General features: G+C 41.7%; 1 protein-coding gene across 1 annotated transcript in view; it reads left to right on the forward strand.

Annotated features, from left to right (window-relative positions):
• Positions 1-16,325, forward strand: part of ppp1r16b (protein phosphatase 1, regulatory subunit 16B) — a 69,230-nt gene extending 52,905 nt beyond the window's left edge. The window contains exons 4-11 of the mRNA XM_058054677.2: positions 6,823-6,968; positions 7,061-7,164; positions 10,668-10,792; positions 12,213-12,338; positions 12,414-12,489; positions 12,685-12,814; positions 13,441-13,603; positions 14,470-16,325. Coding sequence (XP_057910660.2) covers positions 6,823-6,968; positions 7,061-7,164; positions 10,668-10,792; positions 12,213-12,338; positions 12,414-12,489; positions 12,685-12,814; positions 13,441-13,603; positions 14,470-14,895 — 1,296 coding nt within the window. The 3' untranslated portion in view covers positions 14,896-16,325. The remainder of the gene's footprint in view (positions 1-6,822; positions 6,969-7,060; positions 7,165-10,667; positions 10,793-12,212; positions 12,339-12,413; positions 12,490-12,684; positions 12,815-13,440; positions 13,604-14,469) is intronic.
• Positions 16,326-18,552: the final 2,227 nt, after the last annotated feature.

Consider the following 18,552-nt stretch of genomic DNA (forward strand, 5'->3'; position numbering starts at 1 on the left):
GTCACATTTATACTCTTTTTATTTACAACATATTGCGCAACTGCAGGGTATTGAGACACATGCTAACTCGCAAACTAGAGAGCTAGCAACCGAAACGGTAGCCTTCAAGTTATTTCCTTTAAACTTAAATAGCCAAAAACTTACCACTTCCACACGGATAGGGAGGATAACTATTAACAGTTATTTAACCTTTAACATGAACATTAATCAAACGTAATAATTTTTTCTGGGTACATGATACCATACAGCATCCATATCAAACTTGCGCGGGCCGCAATAACATTAAACTTTCATATCAAGGCGGGGGCCTCAAATTAGTGTCACATTTGACCCGCGGGCCACGTGTTTGAGACCCCTGCTTCCAAGGTGTACCTCAGCTAGGATAGCCTCCAGCTCACCATAATGACTACAGGATCTCACAAAAGTGAGGACCAAATCAATGTACGTCTGTCCGACACTGGTGGCTTTGTATGGCCGTGCATAAGTGCTGCCGGCACGGGGAAGCAGCAGTTCATTATGGGAAACATCAATTCCAACTTGTACTGTGACATTGTGAAGCAAAGCATGATCCCCTCCTTTGGGAAACATGATAACTAACCCAAACACACCTCCAAGAGACGCTTTTCTGAGGAAGATGAAGGTGAGATACTACTTTAAGAGATACTTCATGGCCAAGGAAAAATATTTGGAAGTATTTGATGGGCCCCACATACAGTAGTATAGGGCCCTATGAAAAACAACTGTTTTTTTTACATATTCATTAAATGCAAAAAGCCTTAAATTTATTGATGCAATAAATCATTGACCAATTTTAAGTCATGCAAACATGAAACATGCTAACATGAAACCACTGTTTATAAAAGTTTATACTATATACTGAAAATTGATCTATTATGTCATTTTTTTACCCTTTGTATTGAGTTGTGGACTCCTGTAGAGCAGCTACACACAATAACCCATACAGAAAACTTTCTAGATCTTCCAGAATTTGTACCTATTCCAGATGTATTTCTTTTGATTTGTGCTTCCTGCCAAAACGATGTGTTTTAATTTATTCCCCAATTTATGCCGACTCTGCTGTGATTGGTCACACACCCAAAGTGCTTCCTAACTATGAACCATGCAAGGAAGTCCGCCCCTCTGTGACATCACAAAGGAGCAGTTTTACCACGCCTTTTGAAACTGAGCGTTTTGAGCCATCCCAAACTTCTTTCAGGGCTCACTTCCAAATGTGCAAACCTCATTATCTGAAACCTTGGTATGGTTTAACATGAGAATACAACATTCTAACTACATTTATAGGTCAGAAAAGTGGAAAAAGACCCAGAACACATTGGAGAACACATTGTCTCTCAACTGGACTGTGAACACCTTCACTCTGTCACAGTTTTGAAAAGCATTTTGAAGCATAAACATTTCTATGAGCTATACAAATGAATGGCATTCAGAAAATGCATTCAAAGATCATACACAGTCATGTCATGTTACAGTGATGCAACAATGGTCACTGCAGGAAGAAACTGAAAGTAAAAAAGAAGGCTAGCATGTGTCAGTCTTATTTATGTCTTAAATATCTTATTTTGTCTTATTATATTAACTATATTGAGGGTGATTAAGTATATTAAGGGTAATCATGGTGTGTTATTTCATGTCCAGAGGGCTCTAATAGTGTTCAAAAACATATTCATATAAATAATAAATCCTTTCGGGCGGCACGGCGGTCTAGTGGTTAGCACGCAGACCTCACAGCTAGGGAGACCAGGGTTCAATTCCACCCTCGGCCATCTCTGTGTGGAGTTTGTTCTCCCCGTGCATGACGGGTACTCCGGTTTTCCTCCCACATTCCAAAAACGACTCCAAATTGTCCATAGGTATGAATGTGAGTGTGAATGGTTGTTTGTCTATATGTGCCTTGTGATTGGCTGGCCACCAGTCCAGGGTGTACCCCGCCTCACGCCCCCCGCGACCCTTGTGAGGAAAAGCGGTAGAAAATGAATGAATGAATGAATGAATGAATAAATCCTTTCTGGAACCAATTAACAACACTAAACGGGATTGCTGTACTAACAAACTTTGTCGAACAATCTTCATGTAGAAAAGCAGGTTCACATACATCAGAGCATGGTCGTCTTTAAGAACATTAACAGATATGACAAATCAGTTTTCACAGTTCCTCATTAACGTTGGCTCTCACAGCTGCGTAGTAAAGTTAGGGAGAATAAAATGATATGCAACGCTGGTTTACACGTTCCATAAATCAGGACCGAGCTCACAATTTTAACCCCCTCTGGTCTAATTCTGGAGGCAGTGTATTTGATGAGCTCAGCAGTCAGGCAGCTAGCAGGTGTGTGAATATGTAGGTTTACAGAGAGGCTAAGCAGATTAGCTCGGCTGCAAAAGGAGTGTGTAGGTTGTATTCTCTTGGCTTTTTCCTCTGAAGACATCTGCTCTTGCTGCAGGCCGGAACTGGAGATGCTAGATAATCCGTGTACTTCTTTCAGCAGAGTAGCAATCGGTGTGTCATTTCTGCGAGGCATTCTCGCTATTGTTAGGAAATGTGGGTTTTATTTTGACGGTGCATTGATGCAGGAAGTGGCTGAGAGTTATACAGCCTCCACACTGGTAATTCTGCATGTGTTTTTTTGTTTTAAAGTCAAGATGGCTTTACATAAGAAACACATTGAAGCAGGTGATTGTGAAAGCATAATAGGCAAATTAGGGCCACAAAGAATTACAAAATGTTGCAAAGTTGGCAAAGAATTCATTCATTCATTCATTCTCTACCGCTTTTTCCTCACCAGGGTTGCGGGGGTGCACCCTGGACTGGTGGCCAGCCAATCACAGGGCACATATAGACAAACAACCATTCACACTCACATTCATACCTATGGACAATTTGGAGTCACCAATTAACTTAGCATGTTTTTGGAATGTGGGAAGAAACCGGAGTACCCGGAGAAAACCCACGCATGCACGAGGAGAACATGCAAACTCCACACAGAGATGGCCGAGGGTGGAATTGAACCCTGGTCTCCTAGCTGTGAGGTCTGCGTGCTAACCACTATACCGCCGTGTCGTCCGCAAAGAATCCAGAATTCTGAATTTCTTCTGGTTAATTAACAATGCTAAAGTGAATAATTTTTTCCTGTGAAACTTTTTTGTTAAAGAATTTATTTTTATATGTATAACTTATTGCTTTGATTCTTTATTCTCATTGTATTATTTTGTTCTCTTTTCATGACTAAAACCACTTTGTAGATCCGACAGTGTGCATTAAGGGAGAGCTGTCAGCATGAGCTTTCTTTCATGAATAGGGGAAAAAATACAAGAAAATTGTTTGCTGCATATTTGTTACGTATGAATTGTCTTTGTCTTTTTTACAGTGCAGTTTTGTATTTTTACCACAGGAACAATATTATTATTATTTCAATATTTTTGATTTTGGTGTCACTTGTGTTTCCAGTGGGTGGGTTTGTTTCGTGGGCATCCTTGTCACGTCTTGTCTGATGTCGCTGCAATCTGTGCTTTGCGTCTGCACGCTAATTTCATTTCCTCTCATGTTGTTGTTTAATGGTTTTGTTTGTGCGCACACAACCTCCCCACACAAGGAAGCGTCTCCTTATCGGCACAGCTTTGACGTTTGCAGCTACAAAACAACTCCTGATGTCTGCCTGGTCAATGGCTGGACTCATTTTAGCGCCGCATTCTCCATGTATCATCTGCCTTGACAAAGATAACACTCCATGTTTGAGCGGCTGCACTGTGTGTACATAATCCAATTTGACCTCATGACTTCATCAGTTGCCATAATGAAGGTCATCAATCAGCATTTGCATGCAGGTACAGTGTGTGTGTGTGTTTGTTGAGAGCAAGCTGTGGACACTGAGTGATGGACTGAAAGCGTCCTGCACACCAACATGGCAGGTGGCGGGGAGGATTGTAAACTGATGTGTGTATTCAGCCTCTTGTGAACACTCACCTCGGGCTTGCTAGTACACCCTTTTTCCTGCTCCTCTACCTCCAAACACTCCTGCTAGCTTGACATTGACGTTCTCCTTTGATTTCAGCTCAGTATTTGCAATAAACGTGACTGTTGTCATTTTTAGATTAGATTCAACTCCAGAACACTCCCCTTCTCTCTTCTTCAAGCTGTTATTAAGTATAAAATGCATAGCTCCTCACCACTAATGAATGATAATGTCAGATAATCCACTATGATGTGTTCACGGACCTTCAAACAAAGTACAAAATCCCAACTCAACAAGTGAAGAAAAATTGTGGGTGTTATTACAGTGGTCCATGAATAATGCACATTTTCTTCATTATTTCTAAATTATTACTCACTTATGCTTATGTTTTCATACAATATTATTAATTATTATTATTATTACATTAAAAATGTCATGAAAAATCCACAAATTTCGGATGTTTTGGAAAACCAGCAGCTATCCTCCATCTGATTGACTGGCAATCAGACCAAGGTGTACCCCTCCTTTCGCCCAAAGTTAGCTGGGATAGGGTACAGCAAACCCCCACAACCATAGTGGGGATAAGCGGCATAGAAAATGATTGGATGGATCGTCTAAATTGTTTCCAAGCATGGTCAGCTGGACTATGCCAGAATCTACTTCCACTTACAGACAAATTACATGCAAAATAATGCTATTTTGTACTAATCTGTAACCAGCAAAGGATGCTGAGAAGCCATCATGTACATACCCAGCATGCCTTGAGGGTGATAAATAACATTTGTAACATTTGGGTGATAAATAAACATTTTTTCTGCCATTTGGTCGGTGATCTGACAACAGGGGATGCCATAACTAATGTGGAACAGGAGGCCACAAATGTTAGCAACACGAGCATAGCTACCGCGCTAACATTTTGGTTTAGACCCAACCATCATAAGTGAATTTCTGGCAAGTAGGATTCCAATTGCAACATTTTCATAGTTTGAATGCATTTTTTAAACATTAGAGCCCTCTAGACATAAAATAACACCCCTATAGCCACCCTTAGACTCCTATTACATAATATAGTCTACATAATAAGAGTATAGAATAAGCCATTTAATACATAAATAAGACTGGTGCTCGTGTGTGTTCGTGTCCGTCTGACAGGAAGTGACGTCAAAGGTTCAGAGTTTTAAGTGGGAGTGGGTTATGGCCGCAAGAGTAGCCTGTGATAGGGATTATTATTGAGATCATTCGAACCTGCAATAAAAGCCTGTTGTTCCAGCGATCAAATCTGGTGCTTGTGTGTCTCACTCAAAATTATAGAAACATTACTGACACCTAGTAATCAGTATAATGCTACATATTAAGGATGTCCCAATCCGATTTTTAAAAATAGTCTTGCCGATCCGTTTCAGTGTCTATTTGTTTTTAATGAAAACATTTAAAATTAATAAATTAAAATATAAAAAAAAAATTAAAATAGATATATTTAGGGCGGCACGGCGGGAAAGTGGTTAGCGTGCAGACCTCACAGCTAGGAGGACCAGGGTTCGATTCCACCCTCGGCCATCTCTGTGTGGAGTTTGCATGTTCTCCCCGTGCATGCGTGGGTTTTCTCCAGGTACTCCGGTTTCCTCCCACATTCCAAAAACATGCTAGGTTAATTGGTGACTCCAAATTGTCCATAGGTATGAATGTGAGTGTGAATGGTTGTTTGTCTACATATATGTGCCCTGTGATTGGCTGGCGACCAGTCCAGGGTGTACCCCGCCTCTCACCCGAAGACAGCTGGGATAGGCTCCAGCACCCCCGCGACCCTCGTGAGGAAAAGCGGTAGAAAATGAATGAATGAATGAATGAATGAATATGGTGATGAAAATAGCTCTTCTAAGCATTAAAAATAATGCAACCAAAGTATTGCTGAATTTACTTTTGTATTACGCAGCCTGACCAACAGTTTTGTTCGGCTTATATAAGAAAAGGGTCCCTCGCCATTTGCCCTTTTCAGGCCGAATGGCAAATCTCATTCAGTTGAACTGGTAATTGTGAAGAAAATTGACATTATGTGTGCTTTTAAACAACTATTGGTATTCTATGCTAGCCACTTGTGGACTTTTTATATTTTGGGGGTAAAAATTGGTAATTTTAACATCAACATCATATGAGGTTAGCTCATTCTGAGCACATCTTCTGAGCAAAAGGAGGGAGGTGATGATTTTCCTCATCATTGGTGCTCATAAACAGGACCCATTACTGTTAGAGCATCATTGAAAAGTCACTTTTGCATAATAGGAGACCTTTAAGTGTCATTTAAGGCGTAATCAAGGTCTTAATTGTGCATTATATAATTGTTGACTCCCTGCATGAGGATAGTTAAAATGAAGGTGATAAACATGCAGCTGTTATTGTAGTAAAAGTATTGGCTGTCTATCAATTGTATTCATAGAAGCTCCAGTAGATGTTATGAATGAAAGAGCATTGCGTCATATTTGACTGATTTCTTGATTGAATTCAAGAAATAACTCATGGCTGGTTGTTGATCTCGCTGCCACATTGTGTCTTTGGCAACAATTGAGATGTACTTACATGCATGTTGAATTGTTTTATGCATGTAAAACTATAAAAACCTGTTTTGGATTTACATTGGAGTACGTTTCCATTTGAGACCTTCTGGAACAGATTCCTGACGCTATCCAAGTGACCTCTCAGGGATTTTAGCTGGCATCATCACCACCTGCATCAGCTCTGTGGAACTCAGTGACAACAGAGAGTTCTCACATGGCTTTGACAGAATTTAACTTTTTTATTTCTTCTTCTTGCTGAAGCACATTTTAACTTCTCCCGTCACTCTCTCCTCCTGCTGTAGTGCTGCATAGACAACTATGAGGAGATGGTGAAGATCCTGCTGGACCGAGGAGCCAACGTTAATGCTCAGGACAACGAGCTGTGGACGCCGCTGCACGCTGCCGCCACGTGTGGCCACGCCGGCTTGGTCAAGATACTCATTGCACAGTAAGACGCTGCGTAGCGTGGAAACTATTCAACAATGACAATCAGACACTGACTTTCACTTGCTAACTCAACTGCAACTGCTAATTCCACAGTGGTGCGGATCTGCTGGCGGTCAACTCTGACGGCAATATGCCCTATGACCTTTGTGAAGATGACCCTACACTGGATATTATCGAGACAGCCATGGCCAACAGAGGTAGCCCTTCCATCTACACTCATGTTTTTTTTTTGCTTAACTCTAAAGCAATGCAGTCAGTAAAGTAATGGAACATGGATATATTGAGTAGACTAGAGTCGGTATATATCTTGGATCACACTATAGATTAGTATCTTCCGGCTATTTGAAGGGGTTGTGCTCTCAGACCACCCACACATTTAAAACAAATATGCAATGCTCGTGAAAATATGGAGTTTGAGACTCACACAAACAAACACTACATCATCTAACAAAACGCCTCACTCACAGTGCAACCAAAAACAGTACAATAATCCCTAGTTTAGCACAGTTAAGTGGTTTCAGGTCAATTTTGCTGGAAAAGGTTTGGACACTCCTGGTGTGCTGTATTAAAACGTAAGATCATGTAGACCGGGGCTCTCAAACTCAATATACCTGGGGGCCACTGGAGCTACGGTCTGGGCGAGGCTGGGCCGCATCACGTTTTCAGTAGAAAACAAAAAAAAACTTATTTATTAAAAACAGAAAAATGAATAAACTGTGCTTTGGTTCCGATTTTCTACAAGAAAAGCTCTGATAAAACATTCCACTGTTCTCAAATATCTTCATTTTTATTTTTCTACACAAAATAAGATCAAGAATAAAGAAAATCAATCAGTAATAAATAAATATAATAATAATAATAAAACGGCAAATAATAAAAAATTTAGAAACCACATATAGTTGGTGGGTAGACAAATTATTTTTTTCAGATTAAAATGAACAAAGCATTATTAGAGCCCTGTAGACATGACAAAACACGACTATAGTCACATTTATACTCTTTTTATTTACAACATATTGCGCAACTGCAGGGTCTTGAGACACATGCTAACTCGCAAACTAGAGAGCTAGTGACCTAAACGGTAACCTTCAAGTTATTTCCTTTAAACTAAATAGCTAAAAACTTACCACTTCCACACAGATAGGGAGGATAACTATTAACAGTTATTTAACCTTTAACATGAACATTAATCAAACGTAATAATTTTTTCTGGGTACATGATACCATACAGCATCCATATCAAACTTGCGCGGGCCGCACTAACATTAAACTTTCATATCAAGGCGGGGGCCTCAAACTAGTGTCCGCGTGTTTGAGACCCCTGATGTAGACCTTACAATAACCTCCTTAAAAGCAGATGGGACTTCAAGCTCTATTTAAACATGTCAAAGTCTGCCGTCAGTCTTATGTTGTTGTTTCACGGCCAGCGAGCAGACACGTTCCGAGCAACACGGCGTGGCAGACTCGAGTCTCTTGTACGAGTGCCAACAGCGGCGCAGCGGTGCAGTAAAAGCGAGTCAAGCCGGCGGTAAGCCCCATAAACATTGCTGACGGTGCCTTCCAGAGAATCCCCCAGTGAACAATAAAAAGTTTGCATGGAAGCCTGGTCGCGGCTGTACTGCAACACTCGGGAGCTCCTCACTTGGCTTCTTTTGGCAGGATGCAGATAGCGCCACAGTAGGTGAGAAGAATGCAAATAAGACCATCAAAGGGAGACGCTAATTGCTCTCATAATGTTGCCAGAACTGTATAAGACCTCCAGAGATGATGTTGTTGTTGCAAGCAGACTGACTCTCTTCTACCATACGCTTAAAAACACATGAGGCATCCACTCATCGTATCTTCATAAGTGGAGTCAAAAGTCATAAATAAATGCAAAAAATAAAAAAAACTCCATCCGGAAGGTCGTACAAACAGTGAACTGCCATTTAGCATCCGCCAATAAGCTATGGAACACACATAGAACAGAAGAGGAGTAGAATGGTGCTAAATATTGAGCTTAGACATGACATTTACAAAGCCGATGGCGTTTTTATAGGCATAGAAACTGGCGAGAGGCGGGGTACACCCTGGACTGGCCAATCACAGGGCACATATAGACAAACAACCATTCACACTCACATTCATACCTATGGACAATTTGGAGTCGCCAATTAACCTAGCATGTTTTTGGAATGTGGGAGGAAACCGGAGTACCCGGAGAAAACCCACGCATGCACGGGGAGATGAAGGGAATTATCATTGCAATTATGTTTGGATCTTAGTGGAAATGACATAAAACTGAGCTTAATACAATATAATGAATATAAGACGATTCTGAATATAAGATGACCAGAGAAAAAACAAACAAAACCAGCGAGATTGCAATTAAAACAGGAAATGATATTAATATTAATATTAATATTAATATTAATATTAATATTAATATTAATATTAATATTAATATTAATATTAATATTAATATTAATATTAATATTAATATTAATATTTCTTAGGTTTTCTTCAAATTATAATACCCCTCTGTTCTAGGATATCTTGCTAACAACCTTCAAGACACATTTTTCCAGCGTGTCTCTCCAGGTCACTGGTATGTGTGAGTGACTGGAAGAAAAGCTCTAGCTCGCTTGGATCATTTGACACCCCTTGACACTATCAGTGACTAACACACTAATAGTATTAAAAAAAAACTCAAACTGTTTTATACTGCCCTGTGATTGGCTGGCGACCAGTCTAGGGAGTAGACTGAAGACAGCTGGGATAGGCTCCAGCAACCCCCCCAACCCTCGTGAGGAAAAAGCGGTAGAAAATGAATGAATGAATGAATGAATGAATGAATGAATGAATGAATGAATGTTTTATACTAATATATTACCCACAAGGTTTCCTCCCACATTCCAAAAACATGCTAGGTTAATTGGCGACTCCAAATTGTCCATAGGTATGAATGTGAGTGTGAATGGTTGTTTGTCTATATGTGCCCTGTGATTGGCTGGCCACCAGTCTAGGGAGTAGACTGAAGACAGCTGGGATAGGCTCCAGCAACCCCCGCGACCCTCGTGAGGAAAAGCGGTAGAAAATGAATGAATAAATATTACTCACAAAGCATGCTGAGAAACTGTGTGCATGTGGGCTTCCCAGCATGCTTTGGGGTTATAAAATAGTAATGTTAGTTCGTCCACGTGGTGCAATTATACTGTGTGTTCCAAGTGTTACATTCTATTTTTGATGTGAGGGAAGTGGGTAGGATGTTGTTTATGTTGCTTTTGTTCAATAATGTTCATTGGACGATGTTGTGTGTTTGACAGATACACACTGTCTCCACACAAACAATGAGAAGGGAAGTACTAAAGTACATATGCGGACAATGTGCAATCATTTGTCTTTTGCTTCATATTTCCATATGTTTTCTATTGTATTTCATTGTTTTCATTATGATTCCACTTCATTTATTTATTAGTATACACAGGATACTGCTTACGGTGCTGCTGCTATTGGAACCTTAATTTCCCTGTAGGCACACTCATAGGGAATCAATAACGTTCTATCTTATCTAATCTAATATTTTACAGAAGCCTCTAGTAACAATCCATGAACCGTTCAGCAAAACAATCAATGGCGATCATAAATCTCTGTAAATTGTTCCAATGTGTTAGTAAAAAAAAAACAGCAATTAACATTGTTTGTGTAATTGTTCCGGCAGGCATCACCCAGGAGATGATCAACGAGACACGAGCGTCAACAGAGAGGATGATGCTGGGAGATATCCAGGAGCTTGTGCGAATAGGAGAGGAGGTCAACCAACAGGACTCGCAGGGAGCCACACTGGTAAGATACTTGGAAATACACTGTGTATAATACGAATGTGTATTATATGTATGTATATATATGTATGTGTATATATACATATATATATATATATATAATATATATATAATGTATTATACATACTTGGAAATAGGTTGATGATGTTTGTCCAAGAGGTGTTGCCATAGTAGTAATACCGTAAATCCTTCAATTAACAACCAGGGTTTCAAATTAGTGGGTCTAAAAAATTCTTAAAATATATTAGGAAAGCAGGAAGTGAACAAATGTAACAGTTACTGATTGTAAAAGTACCAGATGGAGGGGTAGGATTTAATAAGATTTGCTTCTTCCTACTCCTTTTGGACATGTGGAACTGTGAACTGATTATGTGATGCATTCAATTGTAATCTGATGCATGTTCAAATGAAATAAAACCATTACCATTACCAAAAAATGCATAAAAATAGCATCAACAGCTGTGGCTGTAGGAAAGCTCCTGGTGGAACGCCACAAAATATAGAAATTAGAATCTCCTAAGCAATTCAATATTTAAACAGTAGACATTGTAGCTTACAAAGACACCTGAGAACGACAGAACACAAATGCCCCCCAAAAGAAAATCATATTTTGCAGACTAGAAGCTGCAAGTAATGACATTAGCATCTGAAAACAGTAATGGAGCAGCAGAGAGAAAGTTTTGTATAAGTGAGAAACTTGTTAGCGACTGCCGTAAAGCGGACAGTTACTGTACTTAAAACTGTTATGTTACATAAACACTGGACACATTTTCTGTTCATGTTTATTTTTTGTGTAGCTAAATAACCATTGTGTTAGCATATCTTACACCTATTCAGCCTGTTCTCTATTCCTTTATTAATGTTAGAACTTGCCTTCCAAAATGATGTAATGTCTGTTTTGGTCAAGTAGTTTGTAAAATAAATTATCCATAAAAATGCGACTTATGTATTTTTTTCTACCTAATTATTCAATTTTTTGGCCTTGTGTGACTTATAATCCGGAGTGACTTATAGTCGAGAAAATATAGTAATTTGTAGAATGTGCCACAGACCAATAAAAATGAGCTGTGTTGGGCCGTCCAATGATTGCATGAACAGTGACTGTAAAAAGTGATAATGTTGCATTTGAAAAAAAGTGATGAGAACATGCCCTACTAAGCTGAAAGATTTGGCCTCTGCCTTTGGTTAATCTTCATTGTGCATGACCAATCAAAAACAGTTCCTGCTAGAATCTTTGGCAAAGGCCACACAGGAAATTGTGGGAAGTTATGTAAGGTTAATCTTTTGTTTTCAGAAGAAATGCTTTTTGTTTCACGCTTTGGATGTGGAGGGACGGACAGTTTTCCTTCCCTGCACCGTCCGTTTTATGCAACATTTGTAAAAAAAAAATATGTGAATAAGTAAAGTTCCTTGTGTCATTGTAGCTGCACATCGCAGCAGCAAACGGTTACATGCAGGCCGCTGAGCTTCTGCTGGAAGGGGGCGCTCGCATGGATCTGAGGGACTCGGATGGGTGGCAGCCACTGCATGCCGCAGCGTGCTGGGGTCAGGTGAGATAGACGGAAACGGGAAGCAGAATGGTGCAGCGACCGCTTTTGGTTATTAATGTAATGCTTCTCTTTCAGATGCACTTGGCTGAGCTTCTGGTGTCTCATGGAGCCAGTCTCAATGCCAAGACTTTCCTGGAGGAGACCCCCATTGGTATATAGACCCTAGAAGCCACTGGCTTCTCAAAATTAACTTCAATGTGTCTTTTTTCAACTCTAAATCTGATAAATCACATTATAGCAGCATGCAGGACACTTAAAGTGAAGTTCACTGTGCATTTATACATCTGATTTTCCCGTGGACGTCCAAAAGTCCGCTTTCGACTGACACGCACTTTCTTATTTTCAGATTTGTGTGAGGACGAGGAGTTCCGAGCCATCCTTCTTGACCTCAAGCACAAACATGATATCATCATGAAGTCGCAGCTCAAACACAAGACCTCCCTGTGCCGGAGAACATCCAGTGCTGGCAGTCGTGGGTGAGTGCTGACACCTGCTGGCCGCCAAGCTGCTACTACTCATTCAGAGTGACGGGAGTCAAGAGATGTTTTAAGGCAGGGGTCTCAAACTCAATTTACTTGGGGGCCACTGGAGCTAGGGTCTGGGCGACACTGGGCTGCATCAGGTTTTCCAAAAAAAGAGAAACCCCACGCATGCACAGGGAGAACATGCAAACTCCACACAGAGATGGCAGAGGGTGGAATTGAACTTGGGTCTCCTAGCTGTGAGGCCTGTGTGCTAACCACTCTTCACCACGCAGCCTAATTATGAACATATAATCCATATATATGTAATAAATGAATTTAAATGAACAATTATTCATTTGATTGGCTGATTCAGTGTTTCTTTTGAGGACCTAGAGCATAAAAACTCAAGTCTGAGAATTCCTTCTATGAGGAGCACCGCACTGTTTTCCATGCTCCTTTATAACAGGAAAAATATAACATATATACATAATATAACATTATAACAGCGCTTTGCTGTTTATATTGATAAGCTGATCAAAAGTAAAAGCGCTAGTCAAAGATCCTGAAGAGTACCAACCTTGGTGATGCTGTTGCTCTCCTGCTTTGTCATGCCACTCATTCTTCCTCTGCGTCCACAGGAAGGTAGTACGGCGAGCCAGCCTGTCAGACAGACACAACCTGTGCCGCAAGGAGTACGAGACGGAGGCCATCGTGTGGAGGGGAGGGAGGGAGGAGGACAAAGAGGAGAAAGAGGAGAAAGAGAAGGAGTCTGATCAGCAGCAGAACATCCATGTGCTTCATGTGAGTCCTAGCATCCCCTCACCGAATATGTTCTACTAATTAGTACACTGGGGTCCACTATTAGGTCCACTGAAGCAGACAATGGATAATTCATGAAATGCGACTAATGGGTCTAGTTTGACTTAATTTTCCCAGTCTTCTTCTGTTTGTTTTCCTTGCACTTTAATCAAATAGCCTTGAGCGTTTAGGCATGTGAGTCTGCCCTTCAGCATCTCCATCCCTCGCAGGAGGAGATGCCCTTGCATATGCGGTTTCCTATTTTAACTAACATTTTAGCATGAATTGTCAGACCTTTTCTCTAGAAGCCATCTGGTCATGTAGTATTAATTTGTATTAGTATTATTATACAAGTATTATTCAATTGGAAGTTTTCATTTGTCATTATTCTCAAAGAACTTGCCTGGTTTCTCTTCTATTTTGGAGCCAGCAGCAGATTTTTCACTTAACAGCCATCTTGTTTGATTCAATTATCGTGTTACATTAAAGCAAAACATTTTTTGTTTTGGGTTTAATAAAACAAATTCTGAAAAAAACATCTCTTTTTTTGGTGTTGGTTTCAAATGAACGAATGATAGACTCTTCCTGCCTTCTTTATTAAAGTGCTGGTGACTTCATTTGGCCCCATGCTGGGTTATTTTGCTGCCATTATCAATAAAAACAACTAGTATCATGAGGTTGTGTGACCCAAGATGACTGAATCAACAAGCAAAGCTTATAATGATAATATTAATAATAATATTATAGAGTCCCAAAGGGTAAAGACAAGTTTGTTCCATGTAATATTATATGAAAATACAGGTAATACCAAATTGTGGCCATACTCTCCAACCTGGTTGATTTATTGACATCACTTTCCCAATGTCCAGGTAAAGCCAGTTGAAGCGGTGGAACTCCCCGACCAGCCCAAGCAGCCCACCATCCTCAAAGATGGCAGCACCAAACAGAACGGCCTCATCTCCACGTCGTCATGCGTGCCGCCACAGCCGCTCCCCCCAGGCCAGGGTGACAAGTGGCCTCACGAAAGACCTCAAACTCTTTCAGAGCTGAAAAAACAGAGGGCGGCGGCCAAACTGCTGAACCATCCCTTATTCAATGGTCACCTCGGCAACGGGTCCACAGACTCCTTCAGTGATGCCAAAGCCAACTCCGATGATCCCCGAATGCCCCTCGTGTCGTCCAATGGCAATGCAGTTTTCTACACGCCGGCCAGCGGCGACCCGCCCCTCCTCAAACTGAAACAGCCACTAGAGGAGGAGCAGCCAAAGTCGCGGACCTGCTGCTGTGTGTCATAGCGCCCTCGTCATGTGAAACGATGGAACAGCAAGCATTTGCACAGAAGGATGAATGGACGTGGGTCGCAACACAATCAATGGATTCTCACTAAGGCTACGTTCACACTTGTCATGTTAGGTTAAAAGGAACCCGGGTGTACACAAGGAGACCGAGACTACTTGAGAGATGGGTCTTGGTCCGCTTGGAAGTGTACTCTAGCGTGGTTCGCTTCACCTGAGCTCAAGTGTGACTGTGACACAGACCACAGACGGGGACCAGTATTGAAATGAAGAATCCAGCAGATGGATGAGGAAGAATTCTCAAGGTACACAATTGAACTTCATTCAAACGTCATTGTGCTTTTTCAACATGAAAAAAGTCAGGAAGCAAATTCAGTAAAAAGCTATGAAGCTGGCATATTATCAAAAGGGAAGGAATGCCATTTAAAAAAAAACTAAACAGTATTACCACATTCAGGAAGTGTACTTGGACACTCACCGTCCCTTTTTTTTGTCTGCCCTCCAACTGACATTTTTATTTATGCACCACCTACACAGAGCTTTGTTGACTGTACATTTATTTATATGATTAGAAAGCATAATGGCTCCTACATTATTTATTGCTGCAGATGGCGTGTGACTGTGATACAGGATGAGAAAGCACCTTCTGATATGAAAGTCAGTACATTTAAGAAGTGAAGTGCTCGGTGCTTCACAGCATGTGATTCCATCACTATGATCAACAGTGTTAGCCAAGTGCTGTTACCGTGTCGCCCCAATGAAGGACACCCGCTAAGCACATTGGCCCTGATATTTAACTATAAGTTGCCTCATCTCCTCGCCAGTGCCAAAGAGTCTTCCGTCAAAAGGTTTTATTTCTTCCTGATTTTCACACTCCATTCAATGTCATAATCCATTGTAAACCCTTGTACAGAGTCTATTATTTGTAAAGATGAATTTGTAAATGTTTGTACTAGTGTCCGGTCGTCTGTTCCCATGAACTGTATTCACATCCATTTGTGTCCTAATGAAAATAAATGGAACCTGACTGAGTAACATAGGATACTGTATAACAATCCGTATTGCTAATCCCACAGTGTAGTCCGCTCAGGCGTCAGTGTCATTGTTCATGTTTAGTCCTTATTCACGCTTGTTTTTTCTGTTTGTTCAATGAGTCCACCTGATAGTAGCAGATGTCCACCTAAGCTTGTCTGTGCTAGCTGCTGGAATTAAAACGCAAGCAGATTTCATCTCCCATTTGTTTATAAAGTATCATTGGAAGTGGCCACAAAGGGATACAAGTCAGCTGTCATTCACTGACACGTTTGTAAGGATACAAATATAAAAGAGGAACTACTGATTTTATAATTACCGGAAAATATTGATGGTGGCAGTCACACTTTTCAAATAAATTGTATATTTTGACGAGCTTACATGGTCTCTTCTGAGTTGGGGAAGTGGTAAAGGTGCAGTAATTTAGGGTATGTTTACAAGTGAATGCTTGTAATATATAGATATAAATCTATAAAGATAAAAGACATGAACATTATACAGCAATCCTAACACCGACAGATAAGCATAGCCTGCTGAAGACCCGGGCCTCCAAGTTCCCCCGGTCAATGTGCAGCTCCTCTGGCGGCCCAAACCGGCTGTACATCTCATTCACTTAGTGCTCAGCAGTGATGGTGGCGGCCACTTCACAACAAAGTCCATTGCCACCAGCACATACCGCTACCTCGCTCTGTGCCAAGGATAATCGACGGCTACACGCTCCATGGTTGCACTTACCTGGTATTGTTGCAAGGGGGCATCTTATCTCTGTCTTTGGTAGTGAAAATGTTTTGTCTGTGTCCAAACCCACACAGCTCCGCCGGTACAGCTCACTGATGACTTTGTCTCGGAGGATGGCGGTTGTGGACCAGGCTTATTTGGCCGGATGTTGTCTGTAGCTCAGGACTGTTTTTTGGGCTGGATGCGGTTCTTGGTCTTCGGCAAACTGCACCATTTAGATGTCGGGAGCATGGAGGAGTGCAATCGTTCTTCTGCCCCAGATGACTATTGTGCGCCCGTATCGGTGCAGTGGCTCCTGTGTGCATGGTGGTGGTGGCTTGGCGAACCATGTCTTCATTATCACCGTCCGCCAGGTCTGCACAGCTGACCCAGTGCCTGGAGCCATACAGTTATTTTGCTTAAGATGCGCTTGACCCATTCAGCCTCACTCAGAGCACTTGACAAGGTCTCTGGAGGGTGCAGGTGAACATCTTTGAACCGCTCCAGGTGAAGGCTCCCGATTGAGACTTGCAGGGTCATTTCCTCCCGCACCGTGGTCCTCGAGGTGCTGGTGACTGTTGTGACTTCACAAAACGCTAAACCATTGTCTTAGTTTCATAAAGAAGAGAGATAAGTAACAGATAAACACACAAAGAGCTACCAATAGTACATGGAATAACAACGTACATAACATTCAACTTGCCCACTCTTTCAGGCCTGCCCATCTTTTTCGGTTCCTTTCTCCACCTGGAACAAGTACTTCTGCTCAGGACTGCAAGCATGTGGTTAAGTCTTCAATGTCTAGGAGAGGAGAGTGGTTCCAACCCTGCAATCGCACTTCTGACACCAATATGGCCATCTTGCGGCGGCAAAAACACTTCAAAGGTGCAGTGTTTCCAAGAGGCTCGTGGGAACATCCGCTGTCTGGAATTCATGTCCATTTTTGTAAACTTCCTGTCATCCATTCCCAAATGTTCTCAATTAGATTTAGATCACAGGAACACAACCAGGATGATCAAAAAGAGTGAGTTGTTCCTCTGGAGGATGTTCTTTGTCAGACGGGCATCGAACTGCAGCATTCTCCACACAGATGAGGGCCTTCAGTCATGAGGGATGGCCACTGCGACATCTCCACGTGTTGTAGTCAGCTGCCTTATGCCGCCCCTGCACAACCTGAAAGCACCTCAGATCGTGATGGTGCTCCCTCCACTGTGCTGCACGGAAAACATCTCAGGTGGGATCTCCTTGTCATGCCAGTAGCGTTGGAAGCCATCAGGCCATCAGCCATAGTTGGATAATGGGTGTGTACTGACAATTAACTAACAATGAAGAATTAGTAATGAGTGTTGTAGTGTTAAGACACTTCAGGAGTCTTCTTCTTTGTATTTTGCAAAGGAAGGATGGTCCACTGTCTTGATGGACAGCCAATGGGATTTGCCAGCTGAGGGCCGGTGACATTTTTTAGGGTCTACCACTTGACTTTTTGGTCCCATACCCCAGTGGATCATTGAAGAAGTAACAGATGACATCGAACCTCAGCAGCAATGGCACACTATGAGAGGCCTTGCTGATGCGACCACGTTCAGAGAAGGTTCACCAGCAAGAGATCATGACGATGTTGAGTTGATGTTTGCTGAGTAAATGTTGAACGCGTGCCAGGCAAAGTGAGGAACAGGCCCAGAAAGAAGGACAAAGCAGAGCAAACACATGGTCCAGACTCCCGTTTCCTGCTGTTCGGACTTTGCTGCATTGGCCGGTCTGTCCCGAGTCACGGTGGGTCAGCTGGCTTGTGGCCCGACTGGATGAGTGCCACAGAGAGCAAACAGAAAGGGGCAAGGCTGAGTAAAGACAGGAAACCATTCAGTGCCAGGAGCTGTTTGGACGCTCACCACCGAGAAGAAGACTGGA

Source organism: Doryrhamphus excisus, linkage group LG18, assembly GCF_037039965.1.
Source record: "Doryrhamphus excisus strain RoL-2023G ecotype Guam linkage group LG18, RoL_Dexc_Guam_v1.1, whole genome shotgun sequence".
In the NCBI taxonomy this organism is placed as follows: Eukaryota; Metazoa; Chordata; class Actinopteri; order Syngnathiformes; family Syngnathidae; genus Doryrhamphus; species Doryrhamphus excisus.